Source organism: Herpailurus yagouaroundi, unplaced genomic scaffold (genome assembly GCF_014898765.1).
Source record: "Herpailurus yagouaroundi ecotype Mexico unplaced genomic scaffold, PumYag 100, whole genome shotgun sequence".
NCBI lineage: Eukaryota > Metazoa > Chordata > Mammalia > Carnivora > Felidae > Herpailurus > Herpailurus yagouaroundi.
The window spans coordinates 40,720,459-40,743,484 of record NW_024412391.1 but is presented as its reverse complement, the minus strand read 5'-3'; the positions used below and the strand labels follow the sequence as shown (position 1 = coordinate 40,743,484).

General features: G+C 55.3%; 1 protein-coding gene across 3 annotated transcripts in view; it reads left to right on the top strand.

Annotated features, from left to right (window-relative positions):
• The window catches only part of MINDY4 (MINDY lysine 48 deubiquitinase 4), a 109,733-nt gene that overhangs the window by 70,712 nt on the left and 15,995 nt on the right, over window positions 1-23,026 (top strand). For 2 of the 3 annotated variants that reach the window (XM_040472327.1, XM_040472328.1), the window contains exons 12-15: window positions 816-881; window positions 6,350-6,417; window positions 18,982-19,045; window positions 22,135-22,296. In XM_040472327.1, coding sequence (XP_040328261.1) covers window positions 816-881; window positions 6,350-6,417; window positions 18,982-19,045; window positions 22,135-22,296 — 360 coding nt within the window. Of the gene's footprint in view, window positions 1-815; window positions 882-6,349; window positions 6,418-18,981; window positions 19,046-22,134; window positions 22,349-23,026 lie in introns of all 3 variants that reach the window. The other variant, XM_040472329.1, reaches the window with a different exon arrangement.

The window sequence follows — 23,026 nt, the reverse complement described above, 5'->3', positions numbered from 1 at the left end:
TCTGGCCGGACCGCAACCCTCTCTGTCCCTCTGTGTCTCTTCAGCATCCTCTCTGGGGTTGTTGCGAGAGGGCGGTGGGGTGGTATGGAGAGGGAGGGGGGTTTGAGGGTGAGGAAGAGCTTGTGCGGGACAGAGCACCGGCCATAAAGCCAGACCTGGTGTGACCTAGTAAGGGAAAGAAATGAGAGACCTGAGAATACAAAGTGACGTTTTCCACGAGTGGACCTCCCCTGCACTGAGGACTTTTTGTTTTACCTAGTTTGCTTCATTTGACCTGAGTCTGGGCGCATGTGGCCCCGGGATCCTAATTGGGGGTCTCACCTGGTGGGTGTTTCCTCTACAAATGGCTTTTTCCTATCCTGCCTGAGAAAGCAAAGGAGACTCATACCCGCAGCTTCCCGCCAAACTCAGGACACTGCCTGCTGGGCTTAGAGCTGGGTGGGTCTCTCGCCCCGGCTCCCCTGCACCCCCAGGTGCTTCTCAGATCCCGCTTGTCAGTGGGGGGCAGGCACAACGTGGGCTCCTTTGCTTTGGCTCCGCAACACCTCCATTCCAGGGCTCTGTAGGCCTGGTGTGGCTGGCAGGGCGGAATTCACCCCCGAGACCCCAGCTGGGCCCTGTCAGCCTTTTAAGTTGCACACGGGTCTGGGCCTGTGTGCCTCCCCGCCCCAGCTCTCAAGGTCACCCGTCTGACTACAGGGACATTTCCAAGTGGGTTTTGTAGCTGCTGAAGCCGGGGTGGTGGGAGATAATCCAGGACGTGGAACCATCGGTGGGGCTTGGGCAGCTCACCCTGTGGGTCTGTGTCTCCTCAGCTCACACTGCACAGTTTGACCTGCTATGAGGAGCTGGTGACTTTTCTTCAACAAAGCATCCATCAGGTATGAACAGTGGTTTATTTGGGGGGATGTGCATGGTAGAGCTGTCTGCTTTCTTTATGGAGACCCTGCTCAGTATATCCCGGCTGGGTGGGGCCTCCAGCACCCTGTCTGCTGGCGGAGATCTGTGCCCCCACCCCTTGCTGTGAGATGGGGCGGAACACATCCAGGGCCTGAACAGCACAAAGCACCGTGGGAATTCAGGGCTGTCGCCTCACTGGTTTTGTGGAGGAAGGAGCCCAAGCCTCCCTGGTAAAGGACATGATTACTGGAGCCTTCTGCCTGGGTTCCAATCCAGGTAACACCCCTTGCTTAGTAGCTCTGTAGCCTTGGGCAACTTATTTAGCCTCCCTGTGCCTCAGTTTCCTCATCTGTAAAATGGGGCTGATAAAAACGGTGCTTAGAACTAGCGTGCCTGGTTCAGTGTGGTCAGTGATTTTAGCTTTCGTTGTTGATATAATGGTCACCACTATCACAATTATTTAAGGTAACCTTGAGACTGGTAAGTTGTAGACACGTACAAATGAGGGGGAAGCATTACAGGGGCAGGGTGCAGCATGAGCCAAGGCCAAAAGATGACCTCTGAGATTCCCAACTGCAAGGTCTCATCTTCTGACCTCTGTGTGTCAGGGTGGAAGGAAAGAAACAGCGCTGAGGCCTTCTCTCCTGGTGTGCAAGCAAATGGTCCATGCCTCTTCGCCTTTCTTTCAGCCTTCTGGGCTGTGGGATGAGCTCTTTTAGGTTCCCAAGAAGGCGACTTTGCCTAGAGATTTGCTGGCGAGCCCGGGTGGTGGGACTGGACATTCTGCTCTCTTATTATCTCCTGTTCCCTGAAGGCACTGTGCGTCTGGGCGGAGCCAGGGAAGAGTGGTCACAGACGCTGCTTGGGTAGGAAAATGGGGCCTGTCCTGAGACCACTGTGAGGCAGGTGTGCCGTCACCGAGGTGCTGACTCTTCAGAAACTTTCTGCCCGAGAGCTGTTGCCCAGAGATGATTCAGTCCGAGGAGCCTGGCCTGTGTCCCCAGCTTAGGACGCTGTCTTTCTGCACTGACCGTTCCACCTGGCCTTTCTGGGAGGTGCAAGAGAGGGGCTCTGGCATGGGAGGGGTCCCGGCCTAGACTGGCTGCCACCTGCTCCCTGTTTCTGGCTCTCTCTGGTTCTTCACGGACATAACCCAGTGGGCTGTCTGCCGATGCAGTGCACTTCCCAGCTGGTGCACACAGCTGTAGGAGTCCTGGAGCAGGGACCTGAGGGCCCCTGCTAGCTTATTCCTCAGCCACATGGGGCCCTTGGGAAAGTCACTGGGCCTTAGTTGCCTCATCTAGAAAATGGAAGATGGAGCAGTTAGCAGGTAACTTCCAGCTCGTTACTGTCCAGCTGTGGTTTTTAAAGAAGAAACTTAAATGCATGGACAAGAATGCCTTCTAAATTAAGCATCAGGTGATCTAAATAAGCAGAAAGGATTCTACTCTTTTTTTTTTTTATTAAAAACAATTTTTTTTAACGTTTATTTATTTTTGAGACAGAGACAGAGCATGAACGGGGGAGGGTCAGAGAGAGGGAGACACAGAATCTGAAACAGGCTCCAGGCTCTGAGCTGTCAGCCCAGAGCCCAACGCGGGGCTCAAACTCACAGACCGCGAGATCATGACCTGAGCCGAAGTTGGCCGCTTAACCAACTGAGCCACCCAGGCGCCCCAAGGATTCTACTCTTAAATGCACTCAGAGTGCTATGAGGATACAGCAGTGCATCCAAAAGACGAGCAAAGCCTGATCGCCTCCGTGCATGTGATTTGACCAGGGAGGCAGGCCCCCGGGCTCCTGTGTTCACACCATCAGGTGAAGCGGAGCGTGGAGCCACTGGTGCCAGGAGAGGGAGGTGCCCTGGAGGCTTCGAGGGGGCAAAGGAGAGCCCTTGGGAAATAGCTCAGATGCTCCTGGGGCCTGTCACCGCCCACTGATGGCCCCGGGGTGATGCCTCAGCACCAAGGTTTTCTGCATCTTCGTCTATGAACTGAGGCCTTTCTCCTCCCTCTGTCTGTACCCCGGGGTTTCGGTGAAGCCCAAGCAAGACAGTGACTTTGGAAGAGGTTCAGAGGGTGGGCCTGTGCTGAGGAGGGGCTGCCTTCTTTCTGTCATTCTTCTGGATCCAGAGTGGCTCCCCCTCCTCACTTGGCTTTGGTCCCTGTGTACCAGTGGTCAGTATTTGGCCCTCCTCACCCTGGAAGGTGGTGCCTTCCCCCACAGTGAAATTATGTTTTTTCTGGAAGCCGTTGAGCTGCCTCAGCACTACCCTCACCAAATTCATTTTTCATGGCCTGGGCCTAAGAGGGGTTCCTCGTGCCAGGCCTGGAAACGAACACTGAACCATCGCTGCCCAAAATAAATAGCCTCCTTGCTGTGTTTTCATTACCGCTCACCCTCGGGTGAGATGTCTGGCCGCCCCCTGCGAGCTGGGCGAGCCTCCGCCCCTGCCTCCTTTTGGGGTTCTTTGCTGGGCTTCGCTCTCCCCAGGGCCAGAGCAGCGCTGGAGGATGGCCCCTTCTTCCCAAATGGCACCAGACATTTACCCGGACCCTAACGGCAGTTTCGGGCCCAACTGCCCGCCCGGAGAGCTCTCCTTTCGATGCAGGCACCTTGCCCTGTGGCCTCCCATGTCTTGGCAGCTTGGATTTGATGAGATAATTTTAGTAAATTTTTTTTTAATGTTTTTTTATTTTTTAACAAAATGGAATATTGGTGCCATTCAGTCATGTTCTGGTGGGGGCCAGAAGCCCCAGGCAGGCGTCTTTTCTCCCTGCTAGCCAGTCTGCACGGAGGGGCACATCCAGAGCTCATGGGAAGCTCCCCTTGAGGCTGTTCCAAGGACTGTGGAAAATGCTGGCCCACATAGTACTGACCCTTCTCCATGTTTATGCAGACTTGGGGTGCACAGCGGGCTTCTGTGTCCCCTGGTTCATTGCAGCCCTGCAGCTGCAGGTATGGCTGAGGGGGAAGCAGACAGAGAGGGTGCCATGGCTCCCCCAACACCATGGGTGGGTCCACGGCAGCAGTTGGTTGGGGAAGCGGAGACAGAGAGCTTTGTCACTCCCGGAGGCAACATGCAGGTCAGTAGCAGAGCTGTGACCAGAACGCCGGCCCTCCTGAGCCCGCGTCCTGCTGTACAAGGGCATCAGCATTACCGTTTGCAGTCATCAGAGCATGTCCACAGCCGTGGTCTCCTAGAACGTGCACCGGAACCCAAGGAAATACGCAAAGTAGTGATTCATCATCCTCGTTTTGCAAATGGAGAAACTGAGGAGAGCAGAAGTTAAGTGACTGGTTTGAGATCAGAGAATTACAATGAGGTTGATATAAGATTGTTGTTGATTTATTTGTTCCATTTCTATATCCCCCCCCACCAAAATATTTTCTTACTTATGAATTTCTAGAAAAAAAGTTAATTATAAAAAGATGATGTTCTTGGGGCTTTTCTATGCTCCAGCCATAGTAAATCTGCCCTCTTTTGCCTTTGGGCCTTTGCACTCGCTGTTCGTCTTGCCTGGAACAGCATTCCCTCTCTTCTGATTGTTTCTTGTCCTTTGGGTTTGGATATCACTTCCTCCTGAAAGCTTTCCTTTGCATTCCTTCCTTCCCTAAATCCTTAGTCTGCTTGAAGGCCATTTCTGTGTGTTTGCAGAGCACCTTGTATTTCCCCCTCCTTTTCAAGTTGCTTCTTGTTCTTTCTTCCCTGAGTTACTTCCCGCAAAGGCAGATCCGCGTCCACCTTGTTCACAAGCATAACCTTATCAGGGAGCCTCCTCGTGGCACGAAAGTTCACACAGCAATTTTTTATTTATTTTTATTTTTTATTAAAAATTTTTTTAACATTTATTTATTTTTGAGAGACAGAGAGAGACAGAGCACGAGTAGGGGAGGGGCAGAGAGAGAGGGAGACACAGAATCTGAAGCAGGCTCCAGGCTCCGAGCTGTCAGCACAGAGCCTGACGGGGGGGGGGGGGGGAGTTCAAACCCACGAACTGTGAGATCATGACCTGAGCGCCAAGGGCGGCTGCTTAACTGACTGAGCCACCCAGGCGCCCCACACAATAATTTTTTAGATGATGAATTGAGTTGCAGTATGGAAATGAAGACTGTATTTTGAAGGAAAGAAAAGATAATTTTATCAGAAGCTTGAGCTGAAATAATTACCACAGCTGAATACCCTACTTGGCTCTGAGCTTCCTGGCAACCAGGGAAAAATGGAAAGGGGATCGACGATATTATTCTTATTGTTTCAGCAAAACAAACGTGTTTGAGGGTCTGGTTTCAAGTCCAAAAAGAAACTGACCACACATAAGGAACACTGACCATCATAAGGCAGCGTCTTCATCCACAACGTACTAGAAGTGGTGTCATCCCGAGAGGGGGGATACGTAAGGTCTTCACACAGTTGCAGCTGGGGGGTGGCGTTTCTCTAGGGAGTCAGCGTGACGTAGCCCTTCGCAGGAGGCTACTGGACAGGTGGGCAGTGCAGAGCCAGCACCATACTAACGGCCCACACGGGTGGCAGGTCCGTCCTACGGGCTTTATAAGGATGATCTCACTTAATCGTCACAACACCCTGATGAGAGTGGGTCCTGGTATAATTGTCCTTGTTTCACAGGTGAGAAGACTGGGGACAAGGAAGTTGAGAACTGTCCCCATGATCACAGAGCTAGGAGTGGCACAGCCAGGATTTAAACCCAGGCAGCCAGGCTCTAGGCTGTGGGCTCTAACCCAGGATTGGGACCTGGGGGAGATAAATGAGGGGCTCCCCTTGGGTAAAAAATTCAAGGAGGTACCAAAATCCTCAATAATCAGTATCAATAATATTTTTAAAATATCCATATTAATCCACACAAAAAAACCCATGATGAACAAAATACCAAAAATTTTTGCAAGACAGGACCTGTCCTTGTACTTGAACGGCTTGGGTCACTCAGCCCTCCTGACCCTGACTCTGCCCCACACCTGCTCCCTGCCGCTCTTAACACAGTGCAGGTCTTTGGAGTAAGGGATTCAGAATCAAATAGAGCCTGCTGGAATCCCCCTGGGCTGTGTAGCAGCTGTGTGAGCTCGGGCCAATTGCTCGGTATCTGACCCATTTCCTTGTGTGGCAGAGGGCAGTATTAACACTACTGTAAAGCACAGCCCTGTGACAAACACTTGCATGGTAAGGGAGGCTGCCCTGGCTGCTGTATTGTGAACTTCTGGGACTCGGTCGTCATTGGTATGCACCTTGGCGGCCACTGTGTCTGCCCCCCTTGTCACTCAGGCTGGTGTGCTCCCCATCGTTTAGGGGGCCTGCCATGGAGCCACCTGGTGACCTCTGGGACCCGGCTGGGGCAGCTGGCTCAGGGTCAGGCTGCTCCCTAGGTGTGGCCCCCGAGGAGGTGAGAAGAAGAGGGTGCAGACTTGGTGGGTGTTCATTCCTTTCTCCTCTTCCCAGTTTGAAGCGGGTCCCTACGGATGCATCCTGCTCGCCCTGTCTGCCATCCTGTCCAGGTCCACGGAGCTGTGAGTGTCTTCCTCCCTCAAACCCCCAGGCAGGGCTTGTCCGTCTTGTTCGCTGCTGCCTCACCCCCACCCCCGAGAAGCCCAGGACCAAGCTTGGTGCATAGCAGGCATGTTGTGAGCATAGTCAAGAGGATGAAGGAAATAGTAGAACAGGGGATGGTCGGCTGGTGGAGGAGAGAGAGCAGTTATATGCTACGTACATGTGTGTTCAGAGCTACCTTCTAGGTCTCCCCACTTGTGCTGGGGCTGCCTGGAGGGACTCCCACCCAAACAGCTAACAGTGCCGCTGGGTCCCCCGTAAGACTGCGGTCGGTGGGCGCATACTTCAGCACATGTGGACTCCCCTGGGATGTGGATGGGGATGGGCAGTTGAGACGGAGGTCTGGGAAAGGACTGAGGGCCTCCATGAACTCAGGACGGGGGGCTCACCGTAGGCCGTGGCAGTCTGAAAGCTGCAAGGTCTGGGTCCAGGGCCAGCCCTGAGGACACGGGTAGGTGGATACCTGGGGGCCCTGGAAGTGGAGGACTTCAGTTCCGTGTACCCTTATCAAATGTGGCCGCCCGGCTGCCCGAGAGCTGGAGTTTCTCCATCATGTCCATTCTCCATGAGCTTTCTAGACCTCTAATCCGTATTTGTCATCTGTGCATTATGTCACCAGGGAGGGGAGCTGATTAACAGAACATTAACAGTTTTGTAAAGTGCAATCGATTACTCCTTCCTTTTCCAAGTAGAGAGCAGACTCCAGAGGCCATGAAGACCCAGGGAATGAATTTTCATTTTGTGGGGTGCTTGCTGTGGGGGATGATTTGGGAACAACCCCATGCAGGTGGGCCTTGGGGAGCGGAGAGGTAGAAAGAGTAGCCATGTGGTGCCCAGGCTGGGGAGGCCCTGGCAGAAGGAGACACATGCTCCTGGTGGCCGGGCCGGGCCGGGGCCTGTCCCGTGCCCCGCAGGCTCTGGCTTGGGTAGGAGGAGGACGCGGGGGCTCTGTGGCCTCATGCTGCCGGCCTGCCTGCTGCTTGCTGCTACTGACCTTATTAAATGTGGTGCACACACAGATTTTCTAATGGCATTTTTCTTCTAATCCTGCCATAATGATACGATTCATTCCTGGCCCGGGCTCACGTGCACCAGAGACCATAAGCCACACTGTCTTCTCCCCAGGCGCAAGTTTGCTAATCCCTGCCTGACCACGTTGGGTGGGGGTCTCTGGGTATGTAGGTGAGACCCCTGAGCTACCTGAGGGGAAGCTGGGCTCTCAGGAGGCCCATGCCTGGTGACATCTGGCTGTGTGATCTCCTGGGCCTCAGTCTCTCCACCTGTACAGGGAACCATCTGGCTCTGAAGGTCTAGGACTCTGTGATCAGAGTGCTTCTGCTCTGGTCACTGGGGCAGCTGCTAACGGTCTTGCTCACCAGCCTGGGTGTGTTCCTGCAGGGAGTGGCTCTGGAGGCCTTCTCCATGCGCACGGGCCTTCACCCCCCATAGCCAGGCTACTCTTCATTGTTGTCCAGAGCGGGAGGACTTGGGCTGTGTCTGTCCCCTCCCTGCCCCATCCAACCAAGCCAGGCAGGGCTGAGTCCCCGCCCAGGCTCTGGCTCCTTGGGGGCATCTGTGTGAGGCATGGCTGCCCTGCTGGACCTGCATGGCCTCATGCTACCAGGCCTGACGTCTCAGCTCTGCCACGTCCCTCCTCTCCACTGCACACACAGATGCACACATGCAGATGCACACACACATAGATACACAGAGATACAGACACAGAGACACACGGATGCACACAGACACATGCACACATATAGATATACACAGACATATACACACACAAATATACATACATATACACACACAGAGTTGCACAGAGATACACAGACACATACACACAGATATACATACATATGCACACAGACACACACAGGCACAGAGACCCATAAGATCCGTCTGGAGTCACCTCCTTCCCCTTGCTCTCAGGGCAGAGGAAGGAGTAAAAGTATGTTGAGAACATCTCCCTCCCGCTCAGGGCTCCTGAGGACCTTTCTTGGTAGAGATCTGCTTTAGCGTTCTACCCGGCAGGCACTTGGGGGGGGCTCGTCTTATCCTGGGCCTCCCCTTCCCTTCCAAGAAGACAGCATGGAAGATATTCTCAGCAGCAGCAGGAACGATGGTGACCGACACCTAGTAAGCTTCCTGGGTGCCCAATCGTTTGCTGCAACGTGTTACACAGCACACTTGTTTCCCGCCCCTGGCAGCCCTGTTAGGTGGCACTAATGATGCCCGTCAGCATCGCTGTCTTTCAGGTGAAGAAACAAGACCTGCCCCAAGCTCACACAGCTTAGCCCAGACAGCCTGGGCCCGGACAGGACTCTTTGGGTTTTCTGTTTAAGGAACTTGGGCTTCAAACAGACTTGATTTCAGGCCTGACTCTATACTCCTTTGCACCTGAGTTTCTCACTCTCTGAAAGGGGGATGCTAATTCCTGCTTCACGAGATTAAATAAAGATTTATATGTTGAGCGCTTGGCTCGGCTCCCGGTGGGTAGCCCGCTCGGATAACGGCCGCTGCTGCCGGCGTGGCCCTGTCACAGCTGCGCTCAGAGGCATCTCGTGCCCCATCCTGTCCGTCTTGCCCTCAGTCTTGGCCCCGTGCCTGGTGGTGCAGACGTGGCCGCGGGGAGGCCCTGCGAGTGGTGATGGGTCCACCTGCGGTGGTGCCCACCCTGGCAGGCACTTCCTGAGCTGCCCGGGGCCTCCCTGGGTGCTGTGTGCTGTTTCTCAGAGTGGGCAAGAGAAGTGGAGGCGGGAGAACCAGTCCCTGCCTGGGAGGGTGCCAACCAAAGATGTGCTCGAGAAGACACTCGGCTGTCTCTTATCTGTTCAAGCTCAAAACCGCTTTTAGAGAGACTCTCTGAGGGCTTCGGGTGGGGAGTGGGGCAGGCTTTGGGTACAGGGCTGCTGGCGACATCATGGAGTGGAGCCGGCCATTCCTTCCCGCGGTCTGGGGGACTTCCTAAAAGGGGTGGCAAGTGTATGGAGGAAAGACAGGACTGATGGTGAGGAGAAGAGCCGCTCGAAATGGTGCCCAGATCCTGTGAGAGAGTCACGCTGACATTATTTGAAACAGCATGTTAGCACTGCTGGCATTTTCTGGGCTCCTCTGAAGAAGCTGTTAGAAGGGGGAGCTCCTGCATTGGTCTGCGCCCCTTATGTCTCAGTCACACGCTCCAGCGGTGCTTCCGCGGCTCCCCAGAGCCTCTGATCCCCGTTCTCAGGAGGGATGCCACACCTGGCTGGAGGTTTGCTGGGATAGCAAGTGATAACGGTCCTGGGATTGTGAAAGGCCACCCCATCCTGGCCTGCCGCAGGGGCTAGCAACTTGCAAAGGCCTTTCTCTGTGGACCCTTGGGCACACGGGGGCGGATGTCATCCAGCACGGGCTCCATTTGTCAGGCTGAGCTGACAGGCTTGTCCCGGTGGCCCAGTGGGTGACGGCTCCCATGCAGCATCCCACTCATTGGCTGCCGATGTAGCTTCGGAACACCTGAGTTCCCACCTCTGCTCTGTTGCCAGCACGTTTATGGCTGACCCAGCTTGTGCCTTAGGCCTCGGGGGACAACTAGAGCCGCTTAAATTCTTTCTATTGTGAACCTGACATCTGACTGTTTTCCAAATACACTGTATCCCCAGGCTCACTATGAAAAGCAGATGTAGCCAGGACTGTTTTGAGTAGAGGCCGGGGGAGGTAGGGTGAAGGGGTTGGGGAGGTGGAGACCCCTGCCTGCCCCTCCCAGTCTCCAGCCTGGCCCCAGGAGACCCCTGTTTGGAGAAGCCCCAGCTCTGCACACAAAGCTTAACAGCCATAGGACCAGACCATCCCCGAGGGCCTTCCTGCTCTGGGGTTCAGATTCAGCATTGCCAAACCCTTTGATGCCATTTCAGGGTGATCTGTTATCACTTTGGGTAGTTGAAAACCTGTCCTGGTAGCCCAGACAGGGCAGTCTCTCAGATCACGTGCTGTGCAGCTGAGGAGGAGTGGAGTGTGGGGCTGGGAATCACCCACTCTTTACAAACACAGTGTGCATTTGTGGTCCTGTGTCTGTGCATGAGGGCTCTGTGAGGTTGTGGGGCTGGGTGTGAGGTGATGTGGGTGCTGGTGGCTATGAAGGTCACACGGCCGCCCCTCCCTCCTAGCAAGGGTCTCAGACTCATGCCTGATGTCCAGGGACAGGCCTTGCACCCAAGTCAGTGCCTTCTGTCCATGGGCTGTTGCCAGCTCTGGGTGGGGCCAGGGTGAGGGCACCAAGGGCAGATGTACACGCAGCCCGGCACAGCCTGGTCACTTCTCCGTCAGAGGCTGAAAGAATAGTAGCGAAGCTGGCCTTTGAGTTTTGTTTACCAGGGCTCACTGCAAAACCCTGTGAAGGTTTTATTTTTTTCCACTTGATTTCAAGCCATCTGTTTTCCTTCCTAAGATCTTGAGTTGCTTACAGTAAATCTGTACAGGCTTTCATGCTTACCTAGCTCCACCGCTTTCCAAACCACACAGCCTAGAACTTTCCCCAGCATGCTCTCACGAGTCCCAAAGATGCTCAGGGCCCTGGGGTCCTGGCTGGCTCAGAGCCAGACCTGCACAGTGCGGTGCGAGGGTGCTCCGTCCCCCAGGGAGCCAGCAAGTGAGCCAGGGCCTGGCATAGGGGAGGACCCCGGAGATACCCACTGGGTGGCTTAGGCTTGGGTGGTGGTGGGGGGAAGCAACTGTGAAGAGACCCTTTTCATGCCTCAGACCCTTGGCATTCGCTACAGGGGCAACTTGGGCCGTCCAAAGGCAGTCTTGGAAGTCCAAAATAGGCAGTAGTTTGTCATGTGCTGAAGTAATTTTTAACAGCGCCAGCCAGGCATCACGGTGAGGGGTAGCAGCCACACCATGGTGGCTTTGTTGCTCTTTGTAACTTTCTCCAGGAGAGGAAAAATAACAGCACCTTTTCTTTTTTGTGGAAATAGCCCTGAAATGAAAGCCAACCGTGAGTGTTGGTAATGCAAAGGCGAGTGATGGAAACTTGATTCTTAGCCAGTGTAAGCAGAAAACAGCGCTGCTAATTGATTCATATCAAAAGCCCAGGGCTTTAAGAGTAGCTGGATCCAGGAACCAGACGGTGTCTTTGGGACATCGCGTCCCTCCTTCTGTCCTGTCACACTTCTTCCCTCTGTCTTGTCTGTGTCCTCAGGAGGGCCCTGCTGTGTGGTGGGCTCTGGTGGGCCCAGCGGAGAGGAGGCCCTCTCCCCAGCACTCCTCAGCCCTGCCGGCAGCCATGACCCCATTCCTGACACCTATGGTGGCCGGGCCTGGGCTCTATCCGTCATGGGGGCCCAGAAGGCAGGCAGGTACACAGAGGTGTACCACACTGGCTGGGAAAGGGATGCACTGGATTTTGGGACGTGTCAAAGAAAGCAGGAGGGAAGATGTGAGTTTGGGGGCGGGTCAGACCTGGGCTTTAATGGAGGCCCCCACTGGTTCCTCTCAGAAATGAAGAAAAGAAAGGACAACGTTTCCAGATCCAGCGGATCTCACTGAGTCAGAGACCACCTTCGCAGTGGGTGGGCTTGTGGCATAAGGATTTGAGCAGTGGGCTATTCTTGTTGAGAATCCCAGGCTTGGTGGTCCCAGATGTGCTATTGTGATGGGAGGGGGTAGATGGGATACCCCTCAGGTTCTTCCTCCACCTTCCCGCTGCACCCGCCTGGACTCCTCCAGCCCAGAATAATGTACTGCACACAGAACCACCCAGACCAGGCGCCCCGACCTCACACAGATAGCAACTGCTCTGTGCACCTTGAACAAAGCCCTTGGCCTCCCTCACCTGGGTCTCCCACATGCAGCATGAGAGACCCGACATGGTGGCTAAGGGCCCTGCCTACCCGACATGCCAACATCTTTTGCATATAGCTAGGAAACAGGAAGAGAGGGACTTCCTCATCGAACTCCAAGTCAGCTTAACCTTGATTCAGATTAGGGCAGAGGCCATGCTAGTGAGCTCTTTTAGCACATGTGTCTGAAGAGGCCAAGGTGATGCGCGGCAGATAGACCCAAAGGGCTGTGGGTACCTTTGTCGTTGGAAATAGGAGACCCTCCACTCAGACCCCACTTCCTTACACTGACCCTCCTTCCTCTCTCTGGCCACCTGCTTCTGTGTCCCCTCCATAGTGGACCAGAGCCGTGTCCTGTAGATCTCACTGGCTCCCTCTGGGGGCCCTGTGAAGCCCTCTCGCCACATGGAAGGCAGGGGCTAGAGACCCAGCCTCCCTGGAGGTGGAGGAGAAAGAGGTCCTCATTGTCACCTTGGGCTTTTGGGGCTTGCAGTAACCCAAGGGGGCAGGCCCAGAGGCCTGAGGCCATTATCCCATTTTACAGATGTGGGAACCAAGGATCTAAGATTTTAGGGCAGGTTGGTGGCAAGCTGACACCATCCTTGAGTGTCCTGGCTTCCAGGTTAAGACCCTGTGCCCGCATCCCCATCTGGACTGGGGGAGGAGTGACAGGCACTGCCCCAGTGTGTCTGCCGACTTAGAAGGAGAAGTGGGAACTGAGACCCCCAAGTAGGCCCATACCAAACCAGAAGCGGTCCAACAGCTTCATTCTCCATTTAATTTCAGCCGGCATAGTCTGGGCAAAGCAAGCCTGGTTCCAGGCTGCTAGGGCGGCAAGTCACGGCTGGTGAGTGCCAGTGGGGTGTGGCTGAGGGCAGGAGGTCTGCCCATGGGCACTGAGTCTCCCATGGCAGAGGAGGGCGACTAAGCCCAGACCCCACTGGACTTAGTGGCAGAGCTGAGAGAATGTCCTGACATTCTGTGCATCTAGCACTCCTACCCATTCACCTAAGAGCTATACCTCCATGTTCCTCAAAGGGCTTGGGTGTCCAGATAAAGAGCATGGGCCTCAGGAGGAGGGAGAAGCAATTAACTTTTTGGAAGAATCTTCTGTTCCAGGCCAACCTTGGCTGCTTGGGTGGGAAGCTTCCTTCCGCCTGCCTCTGCACATCTCCTGGGATTCAGCTTCTGGAGCCTATTCCGTCAGGGCCTTCCTTAGAGCTTCTCCTGGGACAGGTGTGGGCCAGGCTCACATAATTTAGGGCCCATTTGCTGTGCATCTGCAGAACAAGAGCCTGGGTGCCAGGTGGGGGGTGGGGGGCAGATGGACACAACATAACTCTGGCCCTCAAAGTCCTTCTGCCAGGAGGGACAAACCAGGCGCAGGAAAAGCATTGGCGAGTGCTCTTAGGAAAGGGCCAGCTGCGGAGAGATGGGGCACATCTGTCCTGGGACGAGGGAGCTATCTTTATGGAGGAGGTGACATTTAGCAGGGCTCTGAGGGAAATGTGGGAAGGGTTTTGGCAGGCAATGAGAACAAAGCAGGCAAAGGCCAGTGGTGGGGTTTGCAGAGAACAATTGCATAAGGTCTGGTTGGAAAGGATGGTGCCAGCACGTGGGGAGAGGTCTAGTGGGTGGTGAGGCGGAAGGCAGCTTGGGAAGGGCCTGGACACCTCTGCTTTCCCTTCCTTCCGGCTCCTTTCTCTCCACCCGTGCACCTTGGCCCTTCCTCTGCAGGGCCCTGCCTGGAGAGGGGAAATAACAGCCACCCCCTCCAACCTGTGGGGCTCTCTGCAGTGTGCAAGGCCCTTTTATGGCCTTGACCCTTATGGAAACAACTCTTTGATGTGCGTTTTGTTGTCCCCGGCAGGGGATGACGCAGAAAGCCCTTTGCTGCAGGTCACACAGTGCACCTGACAGCCAGGTGTCCTGCCTCATCGCCCACTCCCTGCAGGCCTTCCTGGGAAAATGGTCAACATCCACTCTACCCAAATCCTTGTTAGATATTCGTAGCTAAATTTCGACCGCTCGCAAGCCTCCATGTATTCTGGGTTCTTGGCCGCGATACGAGTAGTTGAGGTTACTGGAATCGTGACCTCTCGGTCATTGTGTTTTTAGTTGTTGTTATTATTGTTGTTATCGTAGGAAAAAGGAAGTGACATTTACCAAATGCCAGATGCTTTATATAGTTCATGTCCTTCAGTTCTCACAGCAATCTGTGGTAGAGGGAGGCACCGTCCCACCCCTCCTGCTGGGGGTACCAGCCTCAGAGAGGGGACAGCCAAGAAGTGGCAGTGACTGGATTTGAATCCAGGGCCCCCTGACCTCAGAGCCCAGGTTCTCTTAGTTGCTCCACAGCTGCCCTTCTCCCTACTGATTTGTCCTCAAAAGTCAACAGAATTCTCAGGGGAGGGGGCGGAGTGGGGTGTGGTGGTGGCCCTGGGGCCTGGCGCCACCTTGGGGTCAGGTGGAGGGGAGGTGTCTGGCCTGACCCTCCTGAGTTAATTACCACCCATTTTAGGCTTGATGTTTTAAACATCAGAGTCACGAACCAGACAATTTCACATCCCAGAAGGTCCCTAGAGACCCCTTGTTCCAGTCCTCTGGTTTTATAAGTGAAGACACAGGCTGAGAGAGAGGCAGGGACTTGCCTGAGGTCACTCAGCCAGTCTGAGGCCGAGCTGGCCACGACTCCACCTCGCAGACATTGATTTTAGGTGAGTGGCTTTGACTATAGACTGGAACCGTGTCTCTAGGCCACTTAGACATATTTCTGCTTATTCGGAAACTTCTGTACAAGATCCTCAGATTCACATGTTCAGATGCATGTTGGGGAGGTTGTAGGGTGAAGGGACAAGCCATGCCCCAGTCAGGGAGGGTGGGACCAGGAGTGGGGCTTGAAGGCTCCCGGATCTGCCTGGAGCTGGCCCGCCAGGCTGACCATCCCGTGTTCCAGGCCACGGGGGACACTGTGTGACATTGGCACTGGGGACACGGTCCTGGCCTGCTGACTGCCTGTGTGACCACAAGACCGCAAGTCCCTTCTCCTTTCTGGTTCTCTAGTTTCCCCCTTAGAAAGATGGAGATGGGGGCCTTTGCTCTTCTGGCCTCATGAGGCTTCAGAGAGGATGGTGTCTTTGAGGGAGATGACAGGTTCTGCAGGTTCAAGGCTCAAGCATTGTAAGCTGCTCAGTGGCAGAACCTCTGTCCCTTTGAGATGTGTGACGAGGAATGACTGGGAGGAGGCAGCAGAGCCCCAGCCCAGCTTTGGGGGCTGACTCTGGGCTGGCCTCTGTCACTGGCTCTGGTCCACTTGTGTTCTCTTGCTAGGCATCTATTTTTCCATCTGCACAGTGCTGAGCCTGGAGGGCCCTGCCAGCCCTGGTGTCCTCTTCGTTCTGTTTCTGGGTACAGTGCATTGTCTCTGGGACCTCTCAATGGGGGCACAGCTGGGCGAAGTGGTCCTTGCTGGCATCCCAGGAAGAGATCTCTCTTCCCCTTCCTCCGGATACCTCTGAGGGGGGCCGTCACTCCGACCGCGGGTCCAGGGGTCTTGCCCTCTGCTCCCAGAACACTGAAGAGGTCAGTGGTAGGGCAGTTAGGGCTGAGCCCCTCCTCCTAAGGTTCCCTGCCCTGGGCAAGTCCATTCAGGCTTCTCCTACACGGTGCTTCTTGGAATCCAGAACCCAGGTAGGCTCCTCCCTGAAGGGGTCCCCAGTGCGCAACAGCCTCAGGGGGCAGACTTCATCAAGCCCTGGCTTCTCCCTGCTCCTGGCACCTGTGTCCCCAGGCTGTGCAGGATTACTTTAGGGCCCAGCGTTTGTCCAGTCCTCAGGTAGCCTGTGGAAGGGACAGCCTGCCTATTAGACTGGAATGGTTATCAATCCCACGGAAGGGCTCATCGTTGCTTGTGGCTCAGAAGCCCAGAAAGTGTGGGAGCCTCAGGGCTCAGGCAGCCCCTCCTTTGATTCAGCCCCTGCTCCCAGGACACTGCATGCCTTGGACACCTGGGGGTACCCCAGAGGGGCCCCAGAGGCTAGGAGAAGGAGGATGGGATGCTTTCGGAGTAGCTCATGTATTTGGCTTCTGCCTAGAAGATGTCACTGGAAGAGAGAGCTCTGAGTCCAAACAGATGTTGGGGGCCACTTGTGTCAGTTTGCTAGAGCTGCTGTAACAAAATGCCACAGCCTGGGTGGCTTAAAGAGTAGGAACTCACAGCTCTGGAATCTGGAAGTTCAAGATCAAAGTGTGAGCAGGGATGGTTTCCTCTGAGGCCTCTCGCCTGGGCCTGTAGGTGGCTGCCACCTTCTGTGTCCTCACATGGTGTTTTCCCTGCCAGAATGCATCCCTGGTGTCCCCCTGTGTGTCCAAGTTTCCTCTTCTTGAAAGGACACCAGTCAGTTTGGGTCAGGGCCTACGCTAATGGGCTCAGTGAACTTAAATCACTCCTTTAAAGGCCCTGTCTCCAAATACAGCCACATTCTCAGGTACTGGGGTCAGGGCTTCAACATATGAATTGGGGGGGGGGGTGCGGGGCCCAGTTTTGGGGGGGGGGTGTGGGGCACAGTTCAGCCCATGACACCATTCATCTGGTGCATGCAAGTCCCTTATGTCACAGAAGGGGATACTGAGGCTGGAGAGGAGAGGTTTGCCACCACACCGCAGGCCGGGGCTGGAACTCGGGCCTGGTGATGGCCCTGCCCTTTGAATTGCCCTGTCTCTGGGCAGAGCAGAAGCCGTTTTTCCTTTGCTCAAGGACTCCTGACACTCAGCTCTCCAGGGATTTCCCCTAGAGGGAGGTCTGGGCATCTAGATTTGCCAAAGTTGTAAATCTCTTAAGCCCTAAGCTGCTCCCTGGCGTCTCCTGAACGCCCTAATGTGAAATGCAGACGTTCCTCCCTTTCAAGCTCCGTGCTCACTCCTGAATTTCCCATCGTGTTTGCACCTAAGGATGCAATTACCATTTCCTCCCATTGTCCTTTCCGCCTGTACCCCTGTGCTCAGCTGACGCAGGCTCTCAGACCCGCTGGGTGAGCACGAGGCTGTGAGATTATGAAGATCAGACCGCTTCTGAAAGCTTCAGGCTGGCTTGGGGCCAGCGATGCTTATCGGTCCACCCAGGGCTCCTTTGAGGTTATTTTCTTCTCTTCAGAAGATGCCCGTATATGCTGCAGAGAGCGTTTCCATCAATTCTTCTGCCTTGAGCTAGCGCCAGTCGAGCGCTGCCCGCGGCCATTTGGCGCCCCAGCCTGCTCCTTCCCGGGCCTGCTGGGCTGTCTCTGGTGGGTGAGCCTCCCTGGCCGTTCCCAGGACCCCCAGGCCTCCGTGCTTCTCCGCTGGGCCCCTGCAGGGCCAACCCCAGCCCATCTGCCCATGTGGACCGCAAAGCATCCCCATTTGGCCACGGTTCTTAAAAACCACAAGAAAGCGTTTTCTCCTACAAAGGTCATGGAGCTTGAGTTTCTAGACTCGTTTGGGAAAGAACCAGGGGCCAGAGTGGTTTAGGTTTGTGGACTTTCGGCAGATCTTAGATTTAAAGCATAAAATTGAGACCAGGTTTCTCTTCTCTTGCACTAAAAGGGAAAACAAACATCGCGATTGCTGAGCCCTTTCCTCTGGGCGGTCTGTCTGTGGTCTCTTTGGGGTGGGGCCGGAGGAGGCAGGCCGGGCCGCGGGCACGGTGCTGGGCTGGCAGCAAGCCCCGGGGCCTGTGCAGCAGCCTCGTGTCACCCCCAGCGATGCCGTGCTGGGACTTTCCATGCCTGTAAAATATAGTCATCCTTGCTTCACCGGGGACGAGGCTGAAATTAGCATCCCCGGACACGTTCCATAGATGACGGCTCCTTTCCTCTTTGCTCATCCGCGGTTCTGGTGGACAATGACAGTCTCCTGGAGGATTTAGGTGGGGGTAGGTGAAAGGAATTGTGTCCTAGTGGTGGGCTTTCTAGATGGTAGGAGAGCTTTGAGATTCATGGAGGGGTGGGGTTGCCTCCTGGTGCTGGCCCCGCGTATGACAGAGTCACTGCTGACAATGACACCTGGTTTCCAGCTCCATACAGCCCTAGAAGTCGGTTTCTTCCAGTTCAAGGGATGTGTTTCGGCAAAGGGGCTTTTCACCTCCTGCCTTTTAGGGGCCCCCTTCTGAGGGTAGAGCCACTGTGGTAACCTGGGGTCAGGGGAGCACAGGCCTCCAAGACTGGCTTCTGGGTCCTCCACCAGCTCCATAAGCCCATGGCCAAGTGCCCCGGGCAAGTCAGTATTCTCAAAGCCTTGGTTTGTTCTAGGGGTTGGAGGAATAATGGTAGTATGGGGTACAGGGTCTGTGCCCAGGCGGTGGCAGTTACTGTCTCAGGACTCAAGCAGGCATTAGAGACTGTTGCTGCCACTGAACAGACTCGCAGACAGATGCCCAGAGATGGACCGGGATGTCCCTGCCCCCACTGTTAGTAAGCAACAGTTGGGATGTGAAAGCAGGACGCTGGATTCCAATTGCAGGGACCTTTTTGCCGTGTCACTCCTCTGTCGCCATTCTCCGTGTCGGCAGTGGCCCTGGTGAAGCCAGCGTGGAGGCCGCTGCCCAGAGCAGAGTGAGTGTGAACTGAGGAGTCCTGGCTTTCCCCCAGACCCGGAGCTCAGCCGGTGAGGCTTGCCCAGGAGCGTCAGGCAGAGGCATCCTAATACCATCCCTTCTGTGTTTTCCAGGGTTCGCCAGGACTTCGATGTCCCCACCAGCCACCTGATTGGAGCACATGGATACTGCACCCAGGTAGGGGGTGCAGTGGGGCGCCGGGCAGCTGGGTGCTTCTTTTCCTTCCTCCTCCCTTCTTTCTTTGCCCGTGCCAGCTCCCCTCCTCCCCCCCCTCCCCCCTCCCCCAAGCGGCTCTCATGTGCCAGCCTCTTTTGGGCTTCACTGTCATGGAGACCTAGAAAGGCCACTCAGTTCAGCTTCCACTTCTGGAGAGCTTGCTGCACCAGACCTGTGTGCTTGGCACTGCAGGGGGTGCAAGAGGGGCTGAGGACACAGCCAGGCGCTGCATAGCCCAGAGCCCCAGCCAGAGCCCCGGGGGCACATTGGGGGCTCTGGGCCAGCTGGGGAGATGAGGGCCATGGCACCCTTTATGTTTGCACAGGACATCGTCCTGGCAATAACCCTCCCCTCTGCAGCCTCACAAAGGGGCCCTCGGGGGGCCTGATGGAGCAGGGGGACCCTTAGCACAGTTGCTTATCATCGATGCTCCCAGATATGTGGTGATACCAGAGAAGAGATCTGTTCATGATCCTTTCAGTGAGCATCAGGACTGGGAGCTAGATGTTATTCCTGGCTTCCATCTGTGCCTTTCTCGGCATGGCCAGGCCTCCCAGAGTGGCCCCCGGGCCATCGTTATATCTGCTCCTCGACGCACACGGGAACAGCATGTGTAGCACAGACAGGCTGGGCAGAATTGCTCAGGCCCAAACGAGGACCTTGTCCCGATGGTCCTGGCTCACTTGTGCCATCTCTGCAAACACCTGGGTACTGTGCAGGGGCCAGCTCCAGAGCTGCAGTTTGTGCCGGCAACCCGAGGGACTATGGGGTTGACTGATGCCCACCTTCCTAGAGAAAGGCCTCAGGGTAAGTGGCCGTCCGGGATGGCCCAGTGCCCCCTCTGGGTGCCTGCCTTCTCTGTGGGAGCTTCCCCCTCAGCAGGGAAAGAGAGATGTGACCAAGGGTGGACACTCAAGCAGAGCTCAGAGGATGCCAGACCAGAATCTCTGGCTAGTTCTGAGCTGTGTTCACGGTTTCACACACAAATGAGCTGGGCTGATTTTCTTCCCCTCCCCAAGCCTCAGTTTCCTCATTTGTAGCATGAGGAGTTTGGATTAGACCAGTGCTTCTTAAACTCTGATGTGTATATGAGCCCTGCCCCGGGAGGCTTGTTGAAGAGCGGGCTCAGATTCGATGGGTCCAGCCCGGGGTCTGAGGTTCTGAATTTCTAACAGGCTTCTCAGAGCAGGTGATGCTGCTGGTCCACGGACCACACTTTGAGTAGCAAGGGGCTACATGACCACTGAGCTTTGCCACCCCATGATTTTGAGACTTGGGGCAGGGAGCCGTGTGTCGCCCCTTTTCCCTCATTTCAAGAGGGCCTTCTGCTCTGAGGAAGGTTGGACACAGATGGGGTGCAGGGGCCTTTTACTTCTCCTTGAAAACCAGATGGGAATACTTGAACCCATCTGAAAAAGGCCGTGCCTTTCCTAGCGGCCACTGCCCCTGAGGTACAGTATCTCAGAGCAGACATTTCCTCCAAATTTTTTCTCGTTTCCTCTGCAAGGACACAATGGGGCCCCTTTGCTATCTGCCTCCAATGGGGTTCGCTCTCTGGCCATCAGAGGGGACGTCTTTTACTGCCACCAGGGCAGGGGTCTTGGTGTTGACGGAGGGATTCACTAACGGGAGCGTGGCTTTTACAGTTCAGGGGAAAACACTCCTGTGAACTCTCACCTCCAAAGTTTATGCTGGGAAAGGGCTATTGTGGCCGTTCCCAAGTAGCATGGGGGCGATGGCCGCCTGCTGGCCTTATAGGCACTCCAGAGCAGATTGGGTGGGTGACGCAGAGGGTCCAGCCTGCCCAGGTGCTGAGGCTGGGCTCACTCAGCTCTTTCTCCAGGGGTGCAGCAGACACTCAGCGGCCGCCCTTCTGGGATCTTTAGCAGCCAGCTGGTACCCTGAGGGTAACAAGTGAGGGGCGAGGGAAGGACACCAGGCAGGGAGCCGGAAAATGTGGACAGAAGTCCAGCGCCGTCACTAACTAGCCGTGGGGCCTGGGTAAATGCTTTCCCGTCTACGAGCCCCAGTGTCCCCATTCCTCACAGGGGGTTGGACCCATCGCTGCCTTGCTTAAGGAAGAGCGCTTCCTGCCACCTTGATGCGGGGGACACTGGCTGAAGGAGACTGCCGGAGGAACAGGGCTCCACACGTCCCCGTTTCCCGGTTCTGGGGTCAGCGGGAATGTCGACCTGTTGGCCGTGCGGCACAAGTCGCATGGCTGCTGAACACGTGATGCCACCCTGGCGATGATGGCGGAGACAGAGCCAGAACCCAGACTGGGGCTCCTCGCCTCCACCTCTCTGCTTCTGCCGCCCTCCACTCTCCCTCCCTTCTCGAAGACCCCACCATCACTGGTGAGCTCCAGATCAGGCCTGGAGCCGAGTTACTGGTGCTGCACACCATTTTCCACTTCCTGCTGCTGCTAACGGGCTCTGGTCGTGTAAGATGTTATCACTGGGGGAAGCTGGGTGAAGGGTGCACAGGAACTCTCTGTGCTATTTTTACAAATCCTTCTGAATCTAAAGTTACTTCAAAATAAAAGAAGTTTAGGAAAAAAAATGCCATCCTTCACGACCCCACCCAAATGTGGCTTCTCCACAAAGTGGCTGTGACTCAGCCATGTGGTCCCATGTGTGCCTGGCCCTGGAGTGTGCCATGCACACGTTTTTATAGCCCCGGTCACATCCTACATTGTGCTTCAGCCGTGCAGGGACACACCTGATCCCCGCTTAGACCGGACACCTGAGGTCATGAGCCATTCTTTCCCTCCTGACAGGACACCCCCACTCCCCTGCTGCCACCCAGAGCTGAGGACAGGGTCCTGTGCACAGCTGGCACTCAATGAAAGCCTATGGAGTAAAGATCAATGCGCTCCTAGAATCCCTCGGCTGGGGCTGCTGGCAGCTTTCCCGGGGGCTCGTACGAACTCAGTCCCAGCCCCCTGTAATTTTGGTCTCTCTCCCTCCTTGCTTGCCTTCCTCTTCCACCCCTTTTCTCTTGTTCCCGACCTCCCCTGGACAAACCCTCCCTCTTTCTTTAATCTGCAGGAACTTGTCAATCTGCTCCTGACCGGGAAAGCGGTGTCCAATGTTTTCAACGATGTGGTTGAGCTAGATTCTGGGAACGGGAACATCACACTGCTGAAAGGCATTGCTGCGCGCAGTGACATCGGATTCCTATCTCTGTTTGAGCACTATAACGTGTGCCAGGTACCGGCAGCTCAGGTCTCTGGAGACGGAAGGGCCCGGCTCCCTGGGATGGGTGAGAAGGAAAACGGGGGGGGGAGGGGGAAGAAGTTCCACTTCAGGTGCCAGAGCTGGTCAGAGTTTGGTCCAGGCTCAATCACAGCGGGTTTGGAAAGCAGTATAGCTTCACCGCTATTGAGTATAGGCACGTAATTACCCCCAAAGCCAGCCGATACCATCTTCTGGGAAAGGTTGTTTCAAAGGGACTCCTGGGGATTTATAGTGTGATCGTGGGCCAGAGTGGGTGCAGATGTCACGCACACGTGTGTGTACGTGGGGGGTGGGGGACGGGCAGGTGTTGGGATGGGGTCTTCTCCGGGGACAGGGGATTTGAGCTCTTCGGCCATGTCGTAGTTTCCCAGGGCTGCCACAACAAAGCACCACAAAATGGGTGCTTAAAACAGTAGAGATTGTCCGGGAGCAGAAGTTCTCCCCGAAGAAGTCCAAAATCAAGGCGTTGGCAGGGCCGTGTCCCTGCTGAAAGCTACTGAGAGAATCCATCCTCCTCTCTTCTGGCTTTTGCCATTTTCTGACAACTCTTGGCATTCTTTGGCTTGTGGATTCATCATGCCAATCTCTGCCTGTCGTCATGTGGCCATCTTCTCTCCGTGGGCCTCCTCCTTTTCTTAGAAGGAAGGATGTCGGTCATGTTGGGCTAAGGGCCCAACTCTACTCCACTAACCTCCGCTTAATT